The sequence below is a fragment of the Leptodactylus fuscus genome, chromosome 8 (genome assembly GCF_031893055.1).
Source record: "Leptodactylus fuscus isolate aLepFus1 chromosome 8, aLepFus1.hap2, whole genome shotgun sequence".
NCBI lineage: Eukaryota > Metazoa > Chordata > Amphibia > Anura > Leptodactylidae > Leptodactylus > Leptodactylus fuscus.
Window position 1 is genome coordinate 12,307,968 of NC_134272.1, and position 24,498 is coordinate 12,332,465.

At 44.0% G+C, this 24,498-nt stretch overlaps 1 protein-coding gene across 3 annotated transcripts in view; it reads left to right on the top strand.

Annotated features, from left to right (window-relative positions):
* The window catches only part of CASKIN1 (CASK interacting protein 1), a 142,479-nt gene that overhangs the window by 73,969 nt on the left and 44,012 nt on the right, over nucleotides 1-24,498 (top strand). For all 3 annotated transcript variants that reach the window (XM_075284894.1, XM_075284895.1, XM_075284896.1), the window contains exon 2: nucleotides 20,992-21,043. In XM_075284894.1, the coding sequence (XP_075140995.1) occupies nucleotides 20,992-21,043 (52 nt within the window). The remainder of the gene's footprint in view (nucleotides 1-20,991; nucleotides 21,044-24,498) is intronic.

Sequence of the window (24,498 nt, forward strand, 5' to 3'; positions counted from 1 at the left end):
CCATTGTCTGACTGGGAATTCAAAGAATATATGGGGGTTACGTGCACCCACAATTTTTAATACTGCTATACAGTTCCTTTGTCTCACTGGGAATTCAAAGAATATATGGGGGTTATGTGCACCCACAATTTTTAATACTGGTATACAGTGCCATTGTCTGACTGGGAATTCAAAGAATATATGGGGGTTATGTGCACCCACAATTTTTAATACTGGTATACAGTGCCATTGTCTGACTGGGAATTCAAAGAATATATGGGGGTTATGTGCACCCACAATTTTTACTACTGGTATACAGTGCCATTGTCTGACTGGGAATTCAAAGAATATATGGGGGTTACGTGCACCCACAATTTTTAATACTGGTATACAGTGCCATTGTCTGACTGGGAATTCAAAGAATATATGGGGGTTACGTGCACCCACAATTTTTAATACTGGTATATAGTGCCATTGTCTGACTGGGAATTCAAAGAATATATGGGGGTTACGTGCACCCACAATTTTTAATACTGCTATACAGTGCCATTGTCTGACTGGGAATTCAAAGAATATATGGGGGTTATGTGCACCCACAATTTTTAATACTGGTATACAGTGCCATTGTCTGACTGGGAATTCAAAGAATATATGGGGGTTATGTGCACCCACAATTTTTAATACTGGTATACAGTGCCATTGTCTGACTGGGAATTCAAAGAATATATGGGGGTTACGTGCACCCACAATTTTTAATACTGGTATACAGTGCCATTGTCTGACTGGGAATTCAAAGAATATATGGGGGTTATGTGCACCCACAATTTTTAATACTGGTATATAGTGCCATTGTCTGACTGGGAATTCAAAGAATATATGGGGGTTACGTGCACCCACAATTTTTAATACTGGTATACAGTGCCATTGTCTCACTGGGAATTCAAAGAATATATGGGGGTTATGTGCACCCACAATTTTTAATACTGCTATACAGTTCCTTTGTCTCACTGGGAATTCAAAGAATATATGGGGGTTATGTGCACCCACAATTTTTAATACTGGTATACAGTGCCATTGTCTGACTGGGAATTCAAAGAATATATGGGGGTTACGTGCACCCACAATTTTTAATACTGCTATACAGTTCCTTTGTCTCACTGGGAATTCAAAGAATATATGGGGGTTATGTGCACCCACAATTTTTAATACTGGTATATAGAGATGAGCGAACAGTGTTCTATCGAACTCATGTTCGATCGGATATTAGGCTGTTCGGCATGTTCGAATCGAATCGAACACCGCGTGGTAAAGTGCGCCATTACTCGATTCCCCTCCCACCTTCCCTGGCGCCTTTTTTGCTCCAATAACAGCGCAGGGTAGGTGGGACAGGAACTACGACACCGGTGACGTTGAAAAAAGTAGGCAAAACCCATTGGCTGCCGAAAACATGTGACCTCTAATTTAAAAGAACAGCGCCGCCCAGCTTCGCGTCATTCTGAGCTTGCAATTCACCGAGGACGGAGGTTTCCGTCCAGCTAGCTAGGGCTTAGATTCTGGGTAGGCAGGGACAGGCTAGGATAGGAAGGAGAAGACAACCAACAGCTCTTGTAAGAGCTAAATTCCAGGGAGAAGCTTGTCAGTGTAACGTGGCACTGACGGGCTCAATCGCCGCAACCCAGCTTTCCCAGGATCCTGAATGGAATACACTGTCAGTGTATTCCCGTATACCCGATATATACCCCGATACCCGTTCCAACGGTGTGCCCCCCCACCTTCACCCCAGAAATACCCTGCAAGTCCCCTAGCAATAGAATTGGGGCTATATACACCCACAATTTTTACTACTGGTATACAGTGCCATTGTCTGACTGGGAATTCAAAGAATATATTGGGAATACAAATACCCTCATTTCTTGCTACTGCCATATAGTGCCAGTTTCTGACTGGTAATTCAAAGAATATATTGGGGTTACGTGCACCCACAATTTTTACTACTGGTATACAGTGCCATTGTCTGACTGGGAATTCAAAGAGTATATTGGGAATACAAATACCCTCATTTCTTGCTACTGCCATATAGTGCCAGTTTCTGACTGGGAATTCAAAGAATATATTGGGGTTACGTGCACCCACAATTTTTACTACTGGTATACAGTGCCATTGTCTGACTGGGAATTCAAAGAATATATTGGGGTTATAAATACCCTCATTTCTTGCTACTGCCATATAGTGCCAGTTTCTGACTGGTAATTCAAAGAATATATTGGGGTTACGTGCACCCACAATTTTTACTACTGGTATACAGTGCCATTGTCTGACTGGGAATTCAAAGAGTATATTGGGAATACAAATACCCTCATTTCTTGCTACTGCCATATAGTGCCAGTGTCTGACTGGGAATTCAAAGAATATATTGGGGTTACGTGCACCCACAATTTTTACTACTGGTATACAGTGCCATTGTCTGACTGGGAATTCAAAGAGTATATTGGGAATACAAATACCCTCATTTCTTGCTACTGCCATATAGTGCCAGTTTCTGACTGGGAATTCAAAGAATATATTGGGGTTACGTGCACCCACAATTTTTACTACTGGTATACAGTGCCATTGTCTGACTGGGAATTCAAAGAATATATTGGGGTTATAAATACCCTCATTTCTTGCTACTGCCATATAGTGCCAGTTTCTGACTGGTAATTCAAAGAATATATTGGGGTTACGTGCACCCACAATTTTTACTACTGGTATACAGTGCCATTGTCTGACTGGGAATTCAAAGAGTATATTGGGAATACAAATACCCTCATTTCTTGCTACTGCCATATAGTGCCAGTTTCTGACTGGTAATTCAAAGAATATATTGGGGTTACGTGCACCCACAATTTTTACTACTGGTATACAGTGCCATTGTCTGACTGGGAATTCAAAGAATATATGGGGGTTATGTGCACCCACAATTTTTACTACTGGTATACAGTGCCATTGTCTGACTGGGAATTCAAAGAATATATGGGGGTTACGTGCACCCACAATTTTTAATACTGGTATACAGTGCCATTGTCTGACTGGGAATTCAAAGAATATATGGGGGTTATGTGCACCCACAATTTTTAATACTGGTATATAGTGCCATTGTCTGACTGGGAATTCAAAGAATATATGGGGGTTACGTGCACCCACAATTTTTAATACTGCTATACAGTGCCATTGTCTGACTGGGAATTCAAAGAATATATGGGGGTTATGTGCACCCACAATTTTTAATACTGGTATACAGTGCCATTGTCTGACTGGGAATTCAAAGAATATATGGGGGTTATGTGCACCCACAATTTTTACTACTGGTATACAGTGCCATTGTCTGACTGGGAATTCAAAGAATATATGGGGGTTATGTGCACCCACAATTTTTAATACTGGTATATAGTGCCATTGTCTGACTGGGAATTCAAAGAATATATGGGGGTTACGTGCACCCACAATTTTTAATACTGCTATACAGTGCCATTGTCTGACTGGGAATTCAAAGAATATATGGGGGTTATGTGCACCCACAATTTTTAATACTGGTATACAGTGCCATTGTCTGACTGGGAATTCAAAGAATATATGGGGGTTACGTGCACCCACAATTTTTAATACTGCTATACAGTTCCTTTGTCTGACTGGGAATTCAAAGAATATATGGGGGTTATGTGCACCCACAATTTTTAATACTGGTATACAGTGCCATTGTCTGACTGGGAATTCAAAGAATATATGGGGGTTATGTGCACCCACAATTTTTAATACTGGTATACAGTGCCATTGTCTGACTGGGAATTCAAAGAATATATGGGGGTTATGTGCACCCACAATTTTTAATACTGGTATACAGTGCCATTGTCTGACTGGGAATTCAAAGAATATATGGGGGTTATGTGCACCCACAATTTTTAATACTGGTATACAGTGCCATTGTCTGACTGGGAATTCAAAGAATATATGGGGGTTACGTGCACCCACAATTTTTAATACTGCTATACAGTTCCTTTGTCTCACTGGGAATTCAAAGAATATATGGGGGTTATGTGCACCCACAATTTTTAATACTGGTATACAGTGCCATTGTCTGACTGGGAATTCAAAGAATATATGGGGGTTACGTGCACCCACAATTTTTAATACTGCTATACAGTTCCTTTGTCTCACTGGGAATTCAAAGAATATATGGGGGTTATGTGCACCCACAATTTTTAATACTGGTATACAGTGCCATTGTCTGACTGGGAATTCAAAGAATATATGGGGGTTATGTGCACCCACAATTTTTAATACTGGTATACAGTGCCATTGTCTGACTGGGAATTCAAAGAATATATGGGGGTTATGTGCACCCACAATTTTTACTACTGGTATACAGTGCCATTGTCTGACTGGGAATTCAAAGAATATATGGGGGTTACGTGCACCCACAATTTTTAATACTGGTATACAGTGCCATTGTCTGACTGGGAATTCAAAGAATATATGGGGGTTATGTGCACCCACAATTTTTAATACTGGTATATAGTGCCATTGTCTGACTGGGAATTCAAAGAATATATGGGGGTTACGTGCACCCACAATTTTTAATACTGCTATACAGTGCCATTGTCTGACTGGGAATTCAAAGAATATATGGGGGTTATGTGCACCCACAATTTTTAATACTGGTATACAGTGCCATTGTCTGACTGGGAATTCAAAGAATATATGGGGGTTATGTGCACCCACAATTTTTACTACTGGTATACAGTGCCATTGTCTGACTGGGAATTCAAAGAATATATGGGGGTTACGTGCACCCACAATTTTTAATACTGGTATACAGTGCCATTGTCTGACTGGGAATTCAACGAATATATGGGGGTTACGTGCACCCACAATTTTTAATACTGGTATACAGTGCCATTGTCTGACTGGGAATTCAAAGAATATATGGGGGTTACGTGCACCCACAATTTTTAATACTGGTATACAGTGCCATTGTCTGACTGGGAATTCAAAGAATATATGGGGGTTATGTGCACCCACAATTTTTAATACTGGTATACAGTGCCATTGTCTGACTGGGAATTCAAAGAATATATGGGGGTTATGTGCACCCACAATTTTTACTACTGGTATACAGTGCCATTGTCTGACTGGGAATTCAAAGAATATATGGGGGTTACGTGCACCCACAATTTTTAATACTGGTATACAGTGCCATTGTCTGACTGGGAATTCAAAGAATATATGGGGGTTATGTGCACCCACAATTTTTAATACTGGTATATAGTGCCATTGTCTGACTGGGAATTCAAAGAATATATGGGGGTTACGTGCACCCACAATTTTTAATACTGGTATACAGTGCGATTGTCTGACTGGGAATTCAAAGAATATATGGGGGTTACGTGCACCCACAATATTTAATACTGGTATACAGTGCCATTGTCTGACTGGGAATTCAAAGAATATATGGGGGTTATGTGCACCCACAATTTTTACTACTGGTATACAGTGCCATTGTCTGACTGGGAATTCAAAGAATATATGGGGGTTACGTGCACCCACAATTTTTAATACTGGTATACAGTGCCATTGTCTGACTGGGAATTCAAAGAATATATGGGGGTTATGTGCACCCACAATTTTTAATACTGGTATACAGTGCCATTGTCTGACTGGGAATTCAAAGAATATATGGGGGTTACGTGCACCCACAATTTTTAATACTGGTATACAGTGCCATTGTCTGACTGGGAATTCAAAGAATATATGGGGGTTACGTGCACCCACAATTTTTAATACTGGTATATAGTGCCATTGTCTGACTGGGAATTCAAAGAATATATGGGGGTTACGTGCACCCACAATTTTTAATACTGCTATACAGTGCCATTGTCTGACTGGGAATTCAAAGAATATATGGGGGTTATGTGCACCCACAATTTTTAATACTGGTATACAGTGCCATTGTCTGACTGGGAATTCAAAGAATATATGGGGGTTATGTGCACCCACAATTTTTAATACTGGTATACAGTGCCATTGTCTGACTGGGAATTCAAAGAATATATGGGGGTTACGTGCACCCACAATTTTTAATACTGGTATACAGTGCCATTGTCTGACTGGGAATTCAAAGAATATATGGGGGTTACGTGCACCCACAATTTTTAATACTGCTATACAGTTCCTTTGTCTCACTGGGAATTCAAAGAATATATGGGGGTTATGTGCACCCACAATTTTTAATACTGGTATACAGTGCCATTGTCTGACTGGGAATTCAAAGAATATATGGGGGTTACGTGCACCCACAATTTTTAATACTGCTATACAGTTCCTTTGTCTCACTGGGAATTCAAAGAATATATGGGGGTTATGTGCACCCACAATTTTTAATACTGGTATACAGTGCCATTGTCTGACTGGGAATTCAAAGAATATATGGGGGTTATGTGCACCCACAATTTTTACTACTGGTATACAGTGCCATTGTCTGACTGGGAATTCAAAGAATATATGGGGGTTATGTGCACCCACAATTTTTAATACTGGTATACAGTGCCATTGTCTGACTGGGAATTCAAAGAATATATGGGGGTTATGTGCACCCACAATTTTTAATACTGGTATATAGTGCCATTGTCTGACTGGGAATTCAAAGAATATATGGGGGTTACGTGCACCCACAATTTTTAATACTGCTATACAGTGCCATTGTCTGACTGGGAATTCAAAGAATATATGGGGGTTATGTGCACCCACAATTTTTAATACTGGTATACAGTGCCATTGTCTGACTGGGAATTCAAAGAATATATGGGGGTTATGTGCACCCACAATTTTTACTACTGGTATACAGTGCCATTGTCTGACTGGGAATTCAAAGAATATATGGGGGTTACGTGCACCCACAATTTTTAATACTGGTATACAGTGCCATTGTCTGACTGGGAATTCAAAGAATATATGGGGGTTATGTGCACCCACAATTTTTAATACTGGTATACAGTGCCATTGTCTGACTGGGAATTCAAAGAATATATGGGGGTTATGTGCACCCACAATTTTTACTACTGGTATACAGTGCCATTGTCTGACTGGGAATTCAAAGAATATATGGGGGTTACGTGCACACACAATTTTTAATACTGGTATACAGTGCCATTGTCTGACTGGGAATTCAAAGAATATATGGGGGTTATGTGCACCCACAATTTTTAATACTGGTATATAGTGCCATTGTCTGACTGGGAATTCAAAGAATATATGGGGGTTACGTGCACCCACAATTTTTAATACTGCTATACAGTGCCATTGTCTGACTGGGAATTCAAAGAATATATGGGGGTTATGTGCACCCACAATTTTTAATACTGGTATACAGTGCCATTGTCTGACTGGGAATTCAAAGAATATATGGGGGTTATGTGCACCCACAATTTTTAATACTGGTATACAGTGCCATTGTCTGACTGGGAATTCAAAGAATATATGGGGGTTATGTGCACCCACAATTTTTAATACTGGTATACAGTGCCATTGTCTGACTGGGAATTCAAAGAATATATGGGGGTTACGTGCACCCACAATTTTTAATACTGCTATACAGTTCCTTTGTCTCACTGGGAATTCAAAGAATATATGGGGGTTATGTGCACCCACAATTTTTACTACTGGTATACAGTGCCATTGTCTGACTGGGAATTCAAAGAATATATGGGGGTTATGTGCACCCACAATTTTTACTACTGGTATACAGTGCCATTGTCTGACTGGGAATTCAAAGAATATATGGGGGTTACGTGCACCCACAATTTTTAATACTGGTATACAGTGCCATTGTCTGACTGGGAATTCAAAGAATATATGGGGGTTATGTGCACCCACAATTTTTAATACTGGTATATAGTGCCATTGTCTGACTGGGAATTCAAAGAATATATGGGGGTTACGTGCACCCACAATTTTTAATACTGCTATACAGTGCCATTGTCTGACTGGGAATTCAAAGAATATATGGGGGTTATGTGCACCCACAATTTTTAATACTGGTATACAGTGCCATTGTCTGACTGGGAATTCAAAGAATATATGGGGGTTATGTGCACCCACAATTTTTACTACTGGTATACAGTGCCATTGTCTGACTGGGAATTCAAAGAATATATGGGGGTTACGTGCACCCACAATTTTTAATACTGGTATACAGTGCCATTGTCTGACTGGGAATTCAAAGAATATATGGGGGTTATGTGCACCCACAATTTTTAATACTGGTATACAGTGCCATTGTCTGACTGGGAATTCAAAGAATATATGGGGGTTACGTGCACCCACAATTTTTAATACTGCTATACAGTTCCTTTGTCTCACTGGGAATTCAAAGAATATATGGGGGTTATGTGCACCCACAATTTTTAATACTGGTATACAGTGCCATTGTCTGACTGGGAATTCAAAGAATATATGGGGGTTACGTGCACCCACAATTTTTAATACTGCTATACAGTTCCTTTGTCTCACTGGGAATTCAAAGAATATATGGGGGTTATGTGCACCCACAATTTTTAATACTGGTATACAGTGCCATTGTCTGACTGGGAATTCAAAGAATATATGGGGGTTATGTGCACCCACAATTTTTAATACTGGTATACAGTGCCATTGTCTGACTGGGAATTCAAAGAATATATGGGGGTTATGTGCACCCACAATTTTTACTACTGGTATACAGTGCCATTGTCTGACTGGGAATTCAAAGAATATATGGGGGTTACGTGCACCCACAATTTTTAATACTGGTATACAGTGCCATTGTCTGACTGGGAATTCAAAGAATATATGGGGGTTATGTGCACCCACAATTTTTAATACTGGTATATAGTGCCATTGTCTGACTGGGAATTCAAAGAATATATGGGGGTTACGTGCACCCACAATTTTTAATACTGCTATACAGTGCCATTGTCTGACTGGGAATTCAAAGAATATATGGGGGTTATGTGCACCCACAATTTTTAATACTGGTATACAGTGCCATTGTCTGACTGGGAATTCAAAGAATATATGGGGGTTATGTGCACCCACAATTTTTACTACTGGTATACAGTGCCATTGTCTGACTGGGAATTCAAAGAATATATGGGGGTTACGTGCACCCACAATTTTTAATACTGGTATACAGTGCCATTGTCTGACTGGGAATTCAAAGAATATATGGGGGTTATGTGCACCCACAATTTTTAATACTGGTATACAGTGCCATTGTCTGACTGGGAATTCAAAGAATATATGGGGGTTACGTGCACCCACAATTTTTAATACTGGTATACAGTGCCATTGTCTGACTGGGAATTCAAAGAATATATGGGGGTTACGTGCACCCACAATTTTTAATACTGGTATACAGTGCCATTGTCTGACTGGGAATTCAAAGAATATATGGGGGTTATGTGCACCCACAATTTTTACTACTGGTATACAGTGCCATTGTCTGACTGGGAATTCAAAGAATATATGGGGGTTATGTGCACCCACAATTTTTAATACTGGTATACAGTGCCATTGTCTGACTGGGAATTCAAAGAATATATGGGGGTTATGTGCACCCACAATTTTTAATACTGGTATATAGTGCCATTGTCTGACTGGGAATTCAAAGAATATATGGGGGTTACGTGCACCCACAATTTTTAATACTGGTATACAGTGCCATTGTCTGACTGGGAATTCAAAGAATATATGGGGGTTATGTGCACCCACAATTTTTAATACTGGTATACAGTGCCATTGTCTGACTGGGAATTCAAAGAATATATGGGGGTTATGTGCACCCACAATTTTTACTACTGGTATACAGTGCCATTGTCTGACTGGGAATTCAAAGAATATATGGGGGTTACGTGCACCCACAATTTTTAATACTGGTATACAGTGCCATTGTCTGACTGGGAATTCAAAGAATATATGGGGGTTATGTGCACCCACAATTTTTAATACTGGTATACAGTGCCATTGTCTGACTGGGAATTCAAAGAATATATGGGGGTTATGTGCACCCACAATTTTTACTACTGGTATACAGTGCCATTGTCTGACTGGGAATTCAAAGAATATATGGGGGTTACGTGCACCCACAATTTTTAATACTGGTATACAGTGCCATTGTCTGACTGGGAATTCAAAGAATATATGGGGGTTACATGCACCCACAATTTTTAATACTGGTATACAGTGCCATTGTCTCACTGGGAATTCCACAAATAATTTGGGGATTCATTCACCCTACATCTCAGGCTCTTGCCATATTCACCCAGGTTGTCAGTGCTGCACCAGCTCGTTCCCAGACAGCTCGGCCCGAAAAACGCGTTACCTATATAGAGGATTTGGACAATGAAGACAACATGTTCTAAATCTAATGTCTGCACCTTCTCCAGAATTAAAATAAAGGCAGCGTTTAACTTTCAAATAGCACTGCACAAAGGAAGAGCTTATCAGCTTGTCTCATGACATGCTACTGAAAAGTTTCATTTGTGTATCTTAATGTAAATATAGTTGTATAAGCTTTTTGGGTTTTAGGCACTGCCAAGTTATTTATTACCACCCACTCCCTTATAATGATGATGACGCCAAAGTCACTGTGGGTGTTCAGAGCTCACAGCTTTGGGTGACATTTGTCTTGCTCTCTGTCGGTACCAGCTGTCTTTTTGGATACCGTAAAGTTATGTTGACTTTATTAACAGCTATAGAAGCTTTAGCCAGGTTGTGACGGTGTGTAACCCTAACAACACTAAGTGGGATACACATTAATAGTCAGTCTATGTACGCTAAACGTATCACTGAAGTAATTTTTTTTCCCTCTCCCCTAATATAAGAAAGGAACAGACATTAGACCTAGACCGGGGTTCGAGGCTTGAAAAAATCCAGTATTATTTGTTCTTCATGATGTGAAATATGTGTTGAAAAGCAACCCAAGATGAAGTCAGCCATGTGTGCCAGTGTGTTACTTGGCATGCCTTTGCTGGCCCCAACTGTAAGGGTCACTCTCCATTTCCTCCATTTTCCACTCCCCTTCACACCATTTGTGGTGAAGCAATGGGATGCACTGAAGTGCACCCTCTAGCCTCGTGTGGGATAGGGACATCAGATGCCACTCCAACCCCCTCGTCTTCCTCCGCCAGCCAACGGTGCGAAGATGAGAGGAGTGTGCTCTGAATGTTTTCTGCCTAGCAGAGGCTAGTTCTCACTTACGAAAATGGCCCCACTTTGACCTGTATATCAGGCACAATGGTGTAGGTTTCAAAGAAACATGGCACCAACAAGTTGGAAAACGTGGGCCATGCGTGGACCGTGTTTGAGTCTGGCAAGCTCCAGATCTGCTACCAGGTTCCAGCCATTATCACAGGCGCAAAAATGCCAGGCCCCAGGTGTAGCAGGGAAAAAAAAATGCCATCTCAGCCAGGATGGCATCCCTGACCTCGGAGGCACTGTGCTGTCTGTCCCCCAAGCTGATCAGTTTCAGCACGGCCTACTGACATCTCCCCATGCCAGTGTTACAGTGTTTTCCGCTAGTAGCTGGGGTGGAGGTTGCAGCTTCGTAGGGTTTCAGTCTACTCCTGCCATGAATTTTGGCCTGGGAGAGGAGATAGGCCACCCCAGTTTGCACCCGGGGAACAGACTCCACCACATTCACCCTGCCTGTCATTAAAGATAAGCACTGCAGCATCCCTGACCACAGGCGCTTGTCCATGTGTCGGTGGTCAAGTGGACCTTGCAGCAAAGCGCAGAGCTCTGGGCCCGACTGATGTTATGGGACACATGCAGGCGCAAGGCAGAGACAGCACACCAAGAGAAGTAGTAACGGCTAGGCCCAGCATAGGGAGGTGCCCCAGCTGCCATCTGCTGACGGAAGGCCTGGGTCTCCAGAAGCATAAACAAACACCAACATCTCCAGGGCCAGCAGTTTATCGATGAGGCTGTTACAGGCTTGGGCATGGGGGTGGGTTGTATTGTACTTCTGCCTGCAATGAAAAGCTTGGGAAATGTGGAGTGGCTGGGAAGAGGCGCATGATGGTGCAGGCCAAAAGGGCGCATGAGGGTGAACTCCCCAATGTGTCAGAGATAGGTGTGTAGGTGTCCTTGCATCATATACTTGCACCATATTTGGCTTTGGAAGTTAATTTTGTGCCAAAAAGTGGTTAAGACAGCGATCCCTCAGCTACTCCCGTTACACTGTCTATTGAAGTTACCATCTGTGGAAGTGGACCACCATTTCTAAGATCCCAAAGGAAGCAGGCAAGAGATGTGCAGTTCAGAAAAAAAGATGAGAAAATAAGTTTAGGCTGTAGAGCACAGAGGGATCGGAGAGGACAGAGCTGGTGTCGGCCAGGTATTCCCACAACATGCGCCTATACTTGTCCCTCCTGGTGACACTAGGCCCCTGAGTGGCAGTAATTTGTCCAGGGGGGCCATTAACGTGTTCCAGACCTAGGAATAAGTCTTCCAACAGGGTAGAGTTTTGCATGCCTTTGCTTCTACCCACTGTTTTTGCTGCTTAGCTTCCCTCCACATCTACTCTGCTTTCACCCCTAAACATCACCCCAGTTTATGCCTTTGCTTCTACCCAGGTTTTTTGTTGATTTAGCTTCCCTCTACATCTACACTGCTTTAGCCCCTAGACATCACCCCTGTCCATGTGGGGTCGGTGGCCTCGTCATCCACCAACTCCTCTTCCAATTGCGCACTGCCCCCTTACTGCAAACCGCACATGACCACAGCTTGCCTTGATGGCAACTGTGTCTCATGATCCCCACTTAGGTCCAGACAAGTCGGTGGCGGGTCCAAAACCCCAAAATTGGAAGGAAATGGCAGATGCTGCAGTATTTCTAACACCTGTTCCTGGTGCTCGGGCCTGGTCTGTGTTGTACCCTGCACCCTGCTTAACGCATCTGCCATATCCGAAGTTGTGCTGAGCGCATGCTAATGTTTCGTGTCCAGTGCAATGGATGGGATGGGATTTCACATAAGTCTGCCACCCATGGCCACTCATGGTTGAGCAACTGAGGGAGTTGACTTTGACGAACCCGAGGGTTTTGGAGTTGGAACTACATCAAAGGTCTGTGCTGCTCACACACTCTGCTCAACACATGATATGTTTAGTGCCAGCAGTGTGGAGACGTCGCACAACAGCCGTTGTTCCAGCAGGTACAGGCGTTGTAGGAGTGCATAGAGGCTAGCAGCGGCAACTATACACTTTAAAAACTATCCGCACAAGCGCCACACTTTCACCAGTAGCTCAGGAACATTGGGGTACCTTTTTCAAAAGATTAGCAGCAATGAGTTAAAAACGTGGCCCAGGCATGGAATATGTTGCAGGCTGCCAAGCTACAGAGCCAATCCCAGGTTACGGCCATTATCACACATGACAACATGCCTGGGCCCAGGTGCAGTGGCAAAAACCACATTGCCGTCTCATCGAGGATGGCATGACTCACTTTGTAGGCAGTGTGCTGTCTGGCCCCCAAGCTGATGAGCTTCAGCACGGCCCGCTGACGTCTCCCCACACCAGTGTTGCAGCGTTTCCAGCTCGTAGCTGGGGTCAATTTAACAGCGGAGGAGGGTGGTGTTTCAGCCCTCCTCCCAGGAATGTTGTGTGGGGAGACAAGTCAGGCCACCACATTTTGCGACCCGGTCCACGCCTCAACTACATTCAACCACTGTGCCCAAATTGAAAGGTAGCGTCCCTGTCCGCATGCACTTGTCCATTCGTAACTGGTCACATGGAACTTTAGGGCTAAGCGCTGAATTTAGGGACCGCCTCATGTTTGGGGGAAAGTGCTGGTGTGGACGGCACAGTGCGGTGGCGCAGTAGACACTCTGCCCAAAAAGGGCAGAGTGTCCCCCAGCCGGGATTCCAACATCTCCTGGGCCAGATTTCTTGAGATGAGGCCGTTGAAGCCTTGGGCATGTGGGTGGGTTGCGCTGTACTTTAGCATGAAATGAAAGGCTTGGGAGATGGGGAGTTGCTGGGAAGAGGCGCATGATGGCGCGGGCAAAAGGAGAAATGGCAGGAAAAGGTGAGGATAAGGGTGAACTCCCCAAAGTGTCAGAGGCAGATGTGGAGGTGTCCTGGCTCCTGGTCTGGACTGCAGCGCCAGCCCTGTCAACAGTGGAAGAGGCAGTGGCCGCCAGGCCAAACGACGATTATCCTGCGCTTGCTCTCACCCCAGCCCAGGGCTTGCCTTCCAAATGATGGCACCCGCAAGAGGTGGTGAGATTCCTCTCCGCAGATCTCCAAACCATCTTGGACTTGCAAATTGCACTAAATTTGTCATGTAACTGACATGTATATGATGAGTCTATCCATTGTCTGTTCATTTTGGTGAAAGTCAGCCTGTCAGCTGACAGACAGCTGTGCTTGTCAGTGATGATGTCACCGGCTGCTTGTACCCCCAGTTTTTGCTGCTTAGCTTGCCTCCACATCCACACTGCTTTTGCCCCTACACATCACCCCTATCCATGCCTGTGCCTCTAGCCATAAGTCTGCCACCCATGGAAACTCATGGTGCAGAAAGTGAGGGAGCTGACTCTGAGGAACCCTTGGGTTTTGTAGCTGGTACTCCATCAAAGGTCTCTGCTGCTCACACACCCTGCTGAACATACGGTATCTAGGGTTAGAGCGTGTGGTGACCTCGCACAACAGTAGGTGCTTCAGGCAGATGTAGGCCTTGCTGGAGTGTATTGCGGCTAGCTCCAGGTACTGTAGACTTGGGAAAGTGGGTGTCCAAGTGCCGCACTTTCACCCTTAGCTCAGCTAATTTGGGGTATGTTTTTAAAAATCATTGCACCACTACATTGAACATGTGGGCCAGGCATGGAACGTGTTGGAGGCTGGCAAGCTCCAGAGCCCTCCAACAAGCTAAAAAACCTGGCCCCAGGGGCAGCGGGGATAAACAAATTGCCATCTCATCCAGGATGGCATCCCTGACCTCAGAGGCAGTGTGCTGTCCGTCTCCCAAGCTGATGAGCTTCAGCCCAGCCTGCTGACGTCTCCCCACACCAGTGTTGCAGCGTTTTCAGCTCGTAGCTGGGGTAAATCTAACAGCGGAGGAGGAGGAGGGTGGTGTTTCAGCCCTCCTCCCAGGAATGTTTTGTGGGGAAACAAGTCAGGAAAATTCTTGAAACGGGAGAGTTTTGCATCTTTGCCCTTGCTGCCTATGGACATCCCTTTGCCTCTAGCCACCATTTTCCCTGCTTTGCTTGCCTCCACATCCACACTGCTTTTGCCCCTAGACATCACCCCAGTCCATGCCTTAGCTTGTACCCCCAGTTTTTCCTGCTTAGCTTGCCTCCACATCCACACTGCTTTTGCCCCTAGACATCACCCCAGTCCATGCCTTAGCTTGTACCCCCAGTTTTTCCTGCTTAGCTTGCCTCCACATCCACACTGCTTTTGCCCCTAGACATCACCCCAGTCCATGCCTTAGCTTGTACCCCCAGTTTTTCCTGCTTAGCTTGCCTCCACATCCACACTGCTTTTGCCCCTAGACATCACCCCAGTCCATGCCTTAGCTTGTATCCCCAGTTTTTCCTGCTTAGCTTGCCTCCACATCCACACTGCTTTTGCCCCTAGACATCACCCCAGTCCATGCCTTAGCTTGTACCCCCAGTTTTTCCTGCTTAGCTTGCCTCCACATCCACACTGCTTTTGCCCCTAGACATCATCCCTATCCATGCCTCTTCCCCTAGCCATAACTCTGCCACCCCTGGAAACTCATGGTGCAGAAACTTTGGTTGCTGACTTTGAGGAACCCTTGGGTTTTGTAGATGGAACTCCATCAAAGGTCTGTGCAGCTCACACACCCTGCTCAAGATATGGTATTGTAGGGTTTCAGCGTGTGTGAATGACGGACAACAGCCTGTGTTTGGACAGATGTAGGCCTTGCTAGAGTGTTTTTAGGCTAGCAGCGACTCCTGTGCACTTGCAAAAGTGGGCGCACAAGCGCCGCATTTTCAACAGTAGCTTCGGTACATTTGGGTATGTTTTTAAAAAACTTTGCACCACTAGGTTAGACGTGGGCCAAACATGGAACGTGTTGGAGGCTGGCAAGCTCCAGAGCCGCTACCAGGTTCCAGCCATTATCACAGGCGTAAAAATGCCAGGCCCCAGGTGTAGCAGGGAAAAAAAAATGCCATCTCAGCCAGGATGGCATCCCTGACCTCGGAGGCACTGTGCTGTCTGTCCCCCAAGCTGATGAGCTTCAGCACCGCCTGCTGACGTCTCCCCACACCAGTGTTTTAGCGTTTGCCGCTAGTAGCTGTGGTGGAGGTTGCAGCGTCGTAGGGTTTCAGTCTACTCCTGCCATGAATTTTGGCCTGGGAGAGGAGATAGGCCACCCCAGTTTGCACCCGAGGAACAGACTCCACCACATTCACCCTGCCTGTCATTAAAGATAAGCACTGCAGCATCCCTGACCACAGGCGCTTGTCCAAGTGTCGGTGGTCAAGTGGACCTTGCAGCAAAGCGCGGAACTAAGGGCCCACCTGATGTTGAGTGACACGTGCTGGTGCAAGGCGGGGACGCCACACCGGGAGAAGTTGAGACGGCTAGGGACGGCATAGTGAGGTGCCACAGTTGCCATCAGGTCCGGGAAGGCGGGAGTTTCAACAAGCCGGAACGCCAACCTCTCCTGGGCCAGCAGTTTAGCGATGTTGGCGTTCTAGGCTTGCGTGGGTGGGTGGTTAGCGGTGTATTTCTGCCGGCGCTCCAATGTCTGAGAGATGGTGGGTTGTTGTAAAGAAGCGCCTGATGGTGCCTTTGATGGTGCAGGAGAAGGAGATAAGACAGAAACAGGGGAGGATGAGGGAGAAGTCAACAAAGTGGCGGAGGCAGATGAAGTGATGTCCTGGCTCGTCCTCTGGAGTGCATCGCCAGCACTGTGAGCAGAGGCAGTGGCATGAACGGCGGGCGACGTTTGTCCTGCCGTTGCTGCCTGCCACTGATTCCATTGCTTGGATTCCAAATGACGGTGCATTGAAGTGGTGGACAGGTTGCTCTTCTCAGGGCCCCTACTCGATTTCGAGAGGCAAATTGTGTAGACGACACTATATCTGTCCTCGGCGCATTCCTTGAAAAAACTCTACACCTTCAAGAAACGTGCCCTCGATGGGGGAGTTTTTCTGGGCTGGGTACAAAAGGGAACATCTTCGGACATTCCGGGTCTGGCCTGGCTTCGGCAAAGCAGCTGACCTCTGCCTCTGGACATGTCTCTGCCTCTAGCTACCCTTTTTGGTGCTGCACCTGCCTCAACATCCACACTACTTTCCCAGCTTGACATCTGCCTTGTCCAGGTGGGGTCGGTGTCCTCGTCGTCCACCACCTCCTCTTCCAACTCCTGTCTCGCCTCCTCCTCCTGCACAATGCGCATGTCAACTGGCTGCCCTGACAGCAACTGCGTCTCATCGTCGTCGATGAGGGTGGGTTGCTGGTCATCCGCCACCAAATCGACCGGAGATGGAATGGAGGAGACTCTAGTGTTTGAGCATCTGGACACAGATACTCGTCTGTTAGGTCCGTGGAATCGCGAAATGGAGGGGCAGGTTGCGGTACAGTCAAAGGAAGGGAGAACAGCTCTGGGGAGCAGGGACAGTTGGGGTTATTGTTCTGAGAAGATTGGGAATTTTGGGTGGAAGGAGGACAAGACTGTTGGGTAAGAGGAGGTAGAGGCTGACTGGCTGGTGGACAATGTGCTTTAAGCGTTATCCGACAGCCATTGCAAGACCTGTTCCTGGTTCTCGGGCCTACTAATCTTTGTACCATTCAGCCTAGTTAATGTGGAACTTTTGTGCAAAGCGCAGAACTTAGGGCCCGCCTGATGTTAAGGGACACACGCTGGTACAAGGCTCAACTCACCCTAAGTGCCAAAAACACTGCTGGTGCAAGGCTCTACTCATGCCAAGGGCCTCAATCTCTGCTGGTAGCTCAGCTTAAGGTCATGTAACTTTGTTTGGAAGGGCTCATGTTAAGGGCTAGAAAAGTGAATTTTGGAAGGTCTTACCACATCACACACACACACACACACACACACACACACACACACACACACTCAAAATGACAGTTAAGGGTGAGGGCTTTTGGAATTCCCATTGCCTATTCCATTTGTGGTTGTCATGGGGAACGTGATTTAAAGGGGTGGTTGTTACTGTTTGTTGAGCTTAAATTGGGGTTTGTGTCCATCCATTTGGGGAGTAAAGAAGGTTTCCAGGTATTTTCCCACTTTGATAGAGGTTTTTTTGAATGTGGAAAGTGTGTAGTTGTTAGGCAGTGATGTTGGGGTAATAGAGGGTCTTTGGTGTGTTAGATGCCCCCAGGCATGCTTCCCCTGCTGTCCCAGTGTCATTCCAGAGGTGTTGGCATCATTTCCTGGGGTGTCATAGTGGACTTGGTGACCCTCCAGACACGGATTTGGGTTTCCCCCTTAACGAGTATCTGTTCCCCATAGACTATAATGGGGTTCGAAACCCGTTCGAACACACGAACATTGAGCGGCTGTTCGAATCGAATTTCGAACCTCGAACATTTTAGTGTTCGCTCATCTCTAGTAGGGACTCATCTATAATATCACTGTTTTTCTGCTCCCTTAGGGCAGAAATTATATCTTTAGCAGTAGAAATATACAGGAAACAAAGATGGTATAGAATGGAGAGCAGTATGAAGCTATATTTCATAGGATACATTGGAGATTCTGCACACAGCACTCTCAGATAGTGTCAATCAGGGGAGATTATAACTTTGTATATAATCATTGTGGGGACTCATCTATTATATCATCGCACTCCTGCTTCCTTAGGGTAGAAATTCGCTTTAGCAGCAGGAATATACATAGAAACATGGATGCTGTAGCTTAGAGAGCAGTTTGAAGCTGCATTTCAGGGGATACACTGGAATTTCTGCACACAGTACTCACAGATAGTGTGTGTATATATAGGTGATGTGAATTGGTATAGCTTGGAGGTGAGGAGTCAGAGAGCTGCCATCCTGTCTATATCAGAGAACCATTGCTGGACTAAGTAGCCATGCTAGGAGTTGTAGTTTAGTTCAGGTTGAGAAGTCTTTGGTTCCTCCTAAACATACGGTAATGATTCTTACTTCTGCTTACAAAATGGCCGCCCAAGACAAGTAGTAAAAAGTAAAAGTCTTGGCATAAATCCTGGAAATCAGACGCTTTCTGTTAATGAAGTGTCTTGAGTAGAAGTGTGAGGTGTCTTCGTAGCGGCATCCATCAGCTGCGGGGGCACGTACGGAGCGAGCCGTGTGCGTCACATCTTGTCACTTTGAGCCGGAGTCGCTCTGGTAATGGCTGTACGCCGGCGAACTGAACAACGGATAAAAGGACGATTTACCTGTCACGTTCCTCAATAAGTGTGACTAATAAGGAGACGTTTCATGACACGGAAGGATGTAGCGGTGGGAGCGCGCCAGTGTATTATATCGCCGCCTGCGAGTTACTTCAGATATGTTGCTTACTGATTCACTCTGTGAAAGCTAAATCTGAAGGGACGCGAGTCTCACGGCGCTGTTCACATCCATATAATCACTGCATCGCCTCCATTCACACTGACTTGTGTCGGCCTGCCGCGCGCTCGTCCTTTTTGGGTTATGACTCTGTAAATTTCCAACATAAGTGTTTGAGCTATGTTTGTGACTGGTCGCCATCATATGCCATGTCAGGTGTGGGGCAGCCATCATGTTAGCAGAGTGTCCCACCGAGTGGTTGACGTTGTGCTGATATTATATAGGCTATATATGGCAGTATTACATGGGCTGTCTATGCTGTAACTAGTGTGTGGGTTATAGATGGCAGTATTACAATGACTTTATGACAGTATTATGTGGGCGATAATTGACAACCTTATGTGGGCTGTGTATGACGGTACTATGTGAGCTGTGTCTGGTAGTATTACATTGGACTATAGTATATGTTAGTATATGTGGATATTATGTGGGCTGTGTACAGTTTTACGGCATAGAACATATACAGCAGTAGTATACTGTCTGTGTAGGTGGGTATTATGTGGACTGTGTACACCATGACTACATGGACTACGTATAGCAGTATTACACTGGCTGATTATGTGGGTATTATATGAACTGCATACACCAGTACTATTTGGGCTGTGTATGAAAGTATTATGCTGGCTGTGTATTTGAGTATTATTTTGGCTGTGTATAGTGGTATTACATGGGCTATGTACATTAGTACAATGTGATGTTTGTATGGCGGTATTAAGCTGCATGCATATGTGAGTATTATGTTGGCTGTGTATAGCCGTATTTTGTGGTCTGGGGATGGTAGTACTATGTAGACTGTGTATACCAGTATTATGTTTGCTGTGAATGTGGGTATTATGTGGACTGTGTACACCAGTACTATTTGGGCTGTGTATAGCAGTATTATTTTGGCTGTGTATAGAAGTATTGCATGTGCTATGTACACCAGTATTATGCGGTGTGTGTATGGCAGTATAAAACTGTATGCATATGTGGATATTATGTTGACTGGTATTACATGGGCTGTGTATACCAATACTATTTGGGCTGTGTATGTGGGTATTATGTGGACTGTGTACAGTACTATTAGGACTGTGTATGGCAGTATTTGACTATTATGTTGGTTCTGTATGGTGGAATTACGTGGGCCGTGTACAAAGATATTACATGACCTATGTGCGGCAGTATTGTATGGCCTGTATATAGCAGTATTATCTAAGTATGATTTGTATACATTTCTAAGTATTGTGTCTATATGTTCTCTCCAGCGACCACAGCTGGTCACACCTGGAACTGCAACTAAAAAAACCCCTACCTTTGCGTCTCCATGTGCAGTACATGATTTATGACATGTCATGTCTGATAGCAGATTTAATAAACTACATGTGTATCGTACCTGCCCTGAGTGACTTCATCGTTTCCTTTCTCTTTCCTTGTCACAGAGCTCCTTGGATCCGCCAAAAGAGTGAATGTAAATTTTCAAGACACGGACGGGTGAGTAAATTGCTTGTTTAATACGTAGTCACTGACTAGATGTGTGACAATGTGTGGCCCCATATACAGTATATCCCATGTTTCCTCCGTCTCCTCTATATCCACTGAGAAGGATTCGCCCAGTCAGCATCAATTAGACAGGATCAATTCTGTTCGGCTTCACCTGGTCAATCAGTTTCCGATGGAGAGCGGGCGTCCCTGATGTGCCGTACACCCCCGGTATATTAATGTGTTACCCACCCCGATGTCAGCTCTTCGCCTAGCCGAGCTGTGATATCCTGCAGACTCAAGACACTCTTATTAATATTGACATCTCAGGGATATATATACGGTACACGAGAGCTTTTCACTTATTTAACAAGTGCGAGATCTTGCAACATCTTGAGGGCAAAACCATTCTCTTCTTGTGTAAGAAGCGCAGTCTACTGGGAGAACCAGCATGGAATATCACAGGTTAATCCTGCGAGGCCTGATATCACACAAACCACAGCGCATATAACAAAACCTATGCCAAAGATAATATCCTGAGCGCACTACAAAGCCAAGCATGGCAAGTAATGATAGCTATATACCTGCTATGATAGCTATATACCTGTAATGATGGCTTTATATCTTCCATGATCACTCTATACCTCCAATGATAGCTATATACCTCTAATGATAGATATATATCTGCCGTGATAGCTGTATACCTGCAATGATGGCTTTATACCTACCGTGATTGCTATATACCTGCAATGATAGCTATATACCTCCAATGACAGTTATATACCTGCCGTGGTAGCGATATACCTGCAATGATGGCTTTATACCTGCCTTGATTGCTATATACCTCTAATGATGGCTTTATATCTGCCGTGATCAATATATACCTGCAATGATAGCTATATACCTGCTAGGATAGCGATATACCTGCAATGATGGCTTTATACCTCCAATGATAGCTATATACCTGCAGTTTAAAGAAGTCTATTATCATATTATTATTATTATTATTATTATTATCATTTTTGTGAATATTAGTGAAAAAAATTATGAAACGTTGCAGTTTTCATATTGGCCACTAGAGGTTGCTGCTACTTTTTTCACACTTCAGAAAAGAGTCTCATTTTACAGCCTACAGTAAAGTTCTACAAACACGGGTGTCTTATGGCTGTGAGCAATCTCTATTTGTATGGAGCCATAATATGCCGTCTATAGCAATCTATGAGGCCGACTGTACCTTATATTAGTGAAAAAGCTGAATATGAAACATTGCAGAGGTCACACTGGCTACCAAATGCGTCTCATACACAGGTGTCTTATGGCTCTATACCATTTTCCATGTTGCATGTCATCTATAGCAATCCATTTGGCCACTAGGTGTTGCTGATAGATTACACACACTGCAGAAAAGCATCTCATTTTACTGCCTACAGCAAAGTTGTATATACACAGGTATATTTTGTCTCTACACAATCTTCTGTTTTGTATGGAGCTGTCATACACCTTCTATAGTAATCCATGTGGCCGTTTCATATTGACCACTATATGTTGCTGATACACACACTGTAGAAGAGCATCTCATTTTACTGCCTACAGCAAAGCTGTAGAAATTTGAGTGTTTTAAGGATCTGTACAATGTCCTTTTTTTGTATGGAGCCATGATAAGTCATCTACAGCAATCCATGAGGCCAACTATACCTTATATTAGTGGATAAAAAAGAGTGTGAAGTGTTGCTGTTTTCATAGTCACCACTAGATGCTGCTGTTGCATTATAGACACTACAGAAAAGCATCTCACTTTACAGCCTACAGCAAAGTTGTTCGTACATGGATGTTTTAATATCTATTTTTTATGAAGCCATAATAAGTTTTCTATAGCAGTTTGTGAGGCCACCCGCACCCTTATATACCTTTAGTATTAGAAGATTTCTGAAGAATTTGACAAAAAAGTAGAATTGTTGCATTTTCCATTGGATTTATCATATTATGCAAATATTTCTCCCTAGAAGCATTATATAAACTGCATATCCCATATCTTTGCCGCCCTATGTAGGCACTATACAGCAGAACATGGAGCATCTGCCAATTTGGTGTAACTAATGTTGCAATTTTCCTATTGACCACTAGATGTCGATGATGATCCTGTTCACACTGTAGAAAAGCAGCTCATTTTACAACCTACAGTAAAACTGAATGTTCATACTAAAGCTGAACCATCCTATAATGTATGCTTTATGGCTGCGTGAAGGGAAGTAGGACAGATGTAATAATGGGAAAGAACCCACAATAACCCAGATAAATAGTGATGGCGCCCCTTTAAGAATAACCAGGAATAAAATAGGACATCAGAATTTTTTTTTTAGACAAGTCGACACTTCCACAAACAAATGCATGAGAGCGCAGCTCCCGGAGAAGAGGTGTTAATGAGGCCGGGGATAGCGGACCGCACGGCACAGAAATAATTAGTTCCTGAAAGGTTTAGTAGAGAATAAGATTCTTCAGCTCAGAAACCCTGAAGGGTTTTTCGGAGCAAGTTGAGCCCCTCATGAATGTAAATAATCACAATGCGCCTCTTCTACCGCCAGATCCACTCGCCGCTTCCATCTCTAGTAATATTTGCCATTTCTTGAGATCAGCCCCAGTGCCTGACAGCGGTCCAGCCCCCGGATTAAGGATTTGTCACTGGTAATTAATATAACATTTGTTGTAATTGCCAATTTTGATTGCTACAAAATAACCGTTCTGAAGAGACCATTACTGTAAATCCTCATGGCAGGCACCGCGTGCGAACACTACATGTATTTTATTCATTTACGCATTTCTTTTAGCATAAATTAGTATTAGCTATTAAGGCTTATTCACATTCAGGCGGCCCAAAGGCAAAACAGTATAAAGGCTACTGTTCATCCTGTGTATCCTGGCTCATGAATACAATGTCAGGATGGCAGAAAGGACTGGTAGTAACCCAGTCATCTTACATCCTGTATTATACTCCAGAGCTGCGCTCACTATTCTGCTGGAGCAGTCACTGTGTACATACATTACATTACTTATCCTGTATTATACTCCAGAGCTGCGCTCACTATTCTGCTGGTGCAGTCACTGTGTACATACATTACTTATCCTGTATTATACTCCAGAGCTGCGCTCACTATTCTGCTGGTACAGTCACTGTGTACATACATTACATTACTTATCCTGTATTATACTCCAGAGCTGCGCTCACTATTCTGCTGGTGCAGTCACTGTATACATACATTACATTACTTATCCTGTATTATACTCCAGAGCTGCGCTCACTATTCTGCTGGTGCAGTCACTGTGTACATACATTACATTACTTATCCTGTATTATACTCCAGAGCTGGGCTCACTATTCTGCTGGTGCAGTCACTGTATACATACATTACATTACTTATCCTGTATTATACTCCAGAGCTGCGCTCACTATTCTGCTGGTACAGTCACTG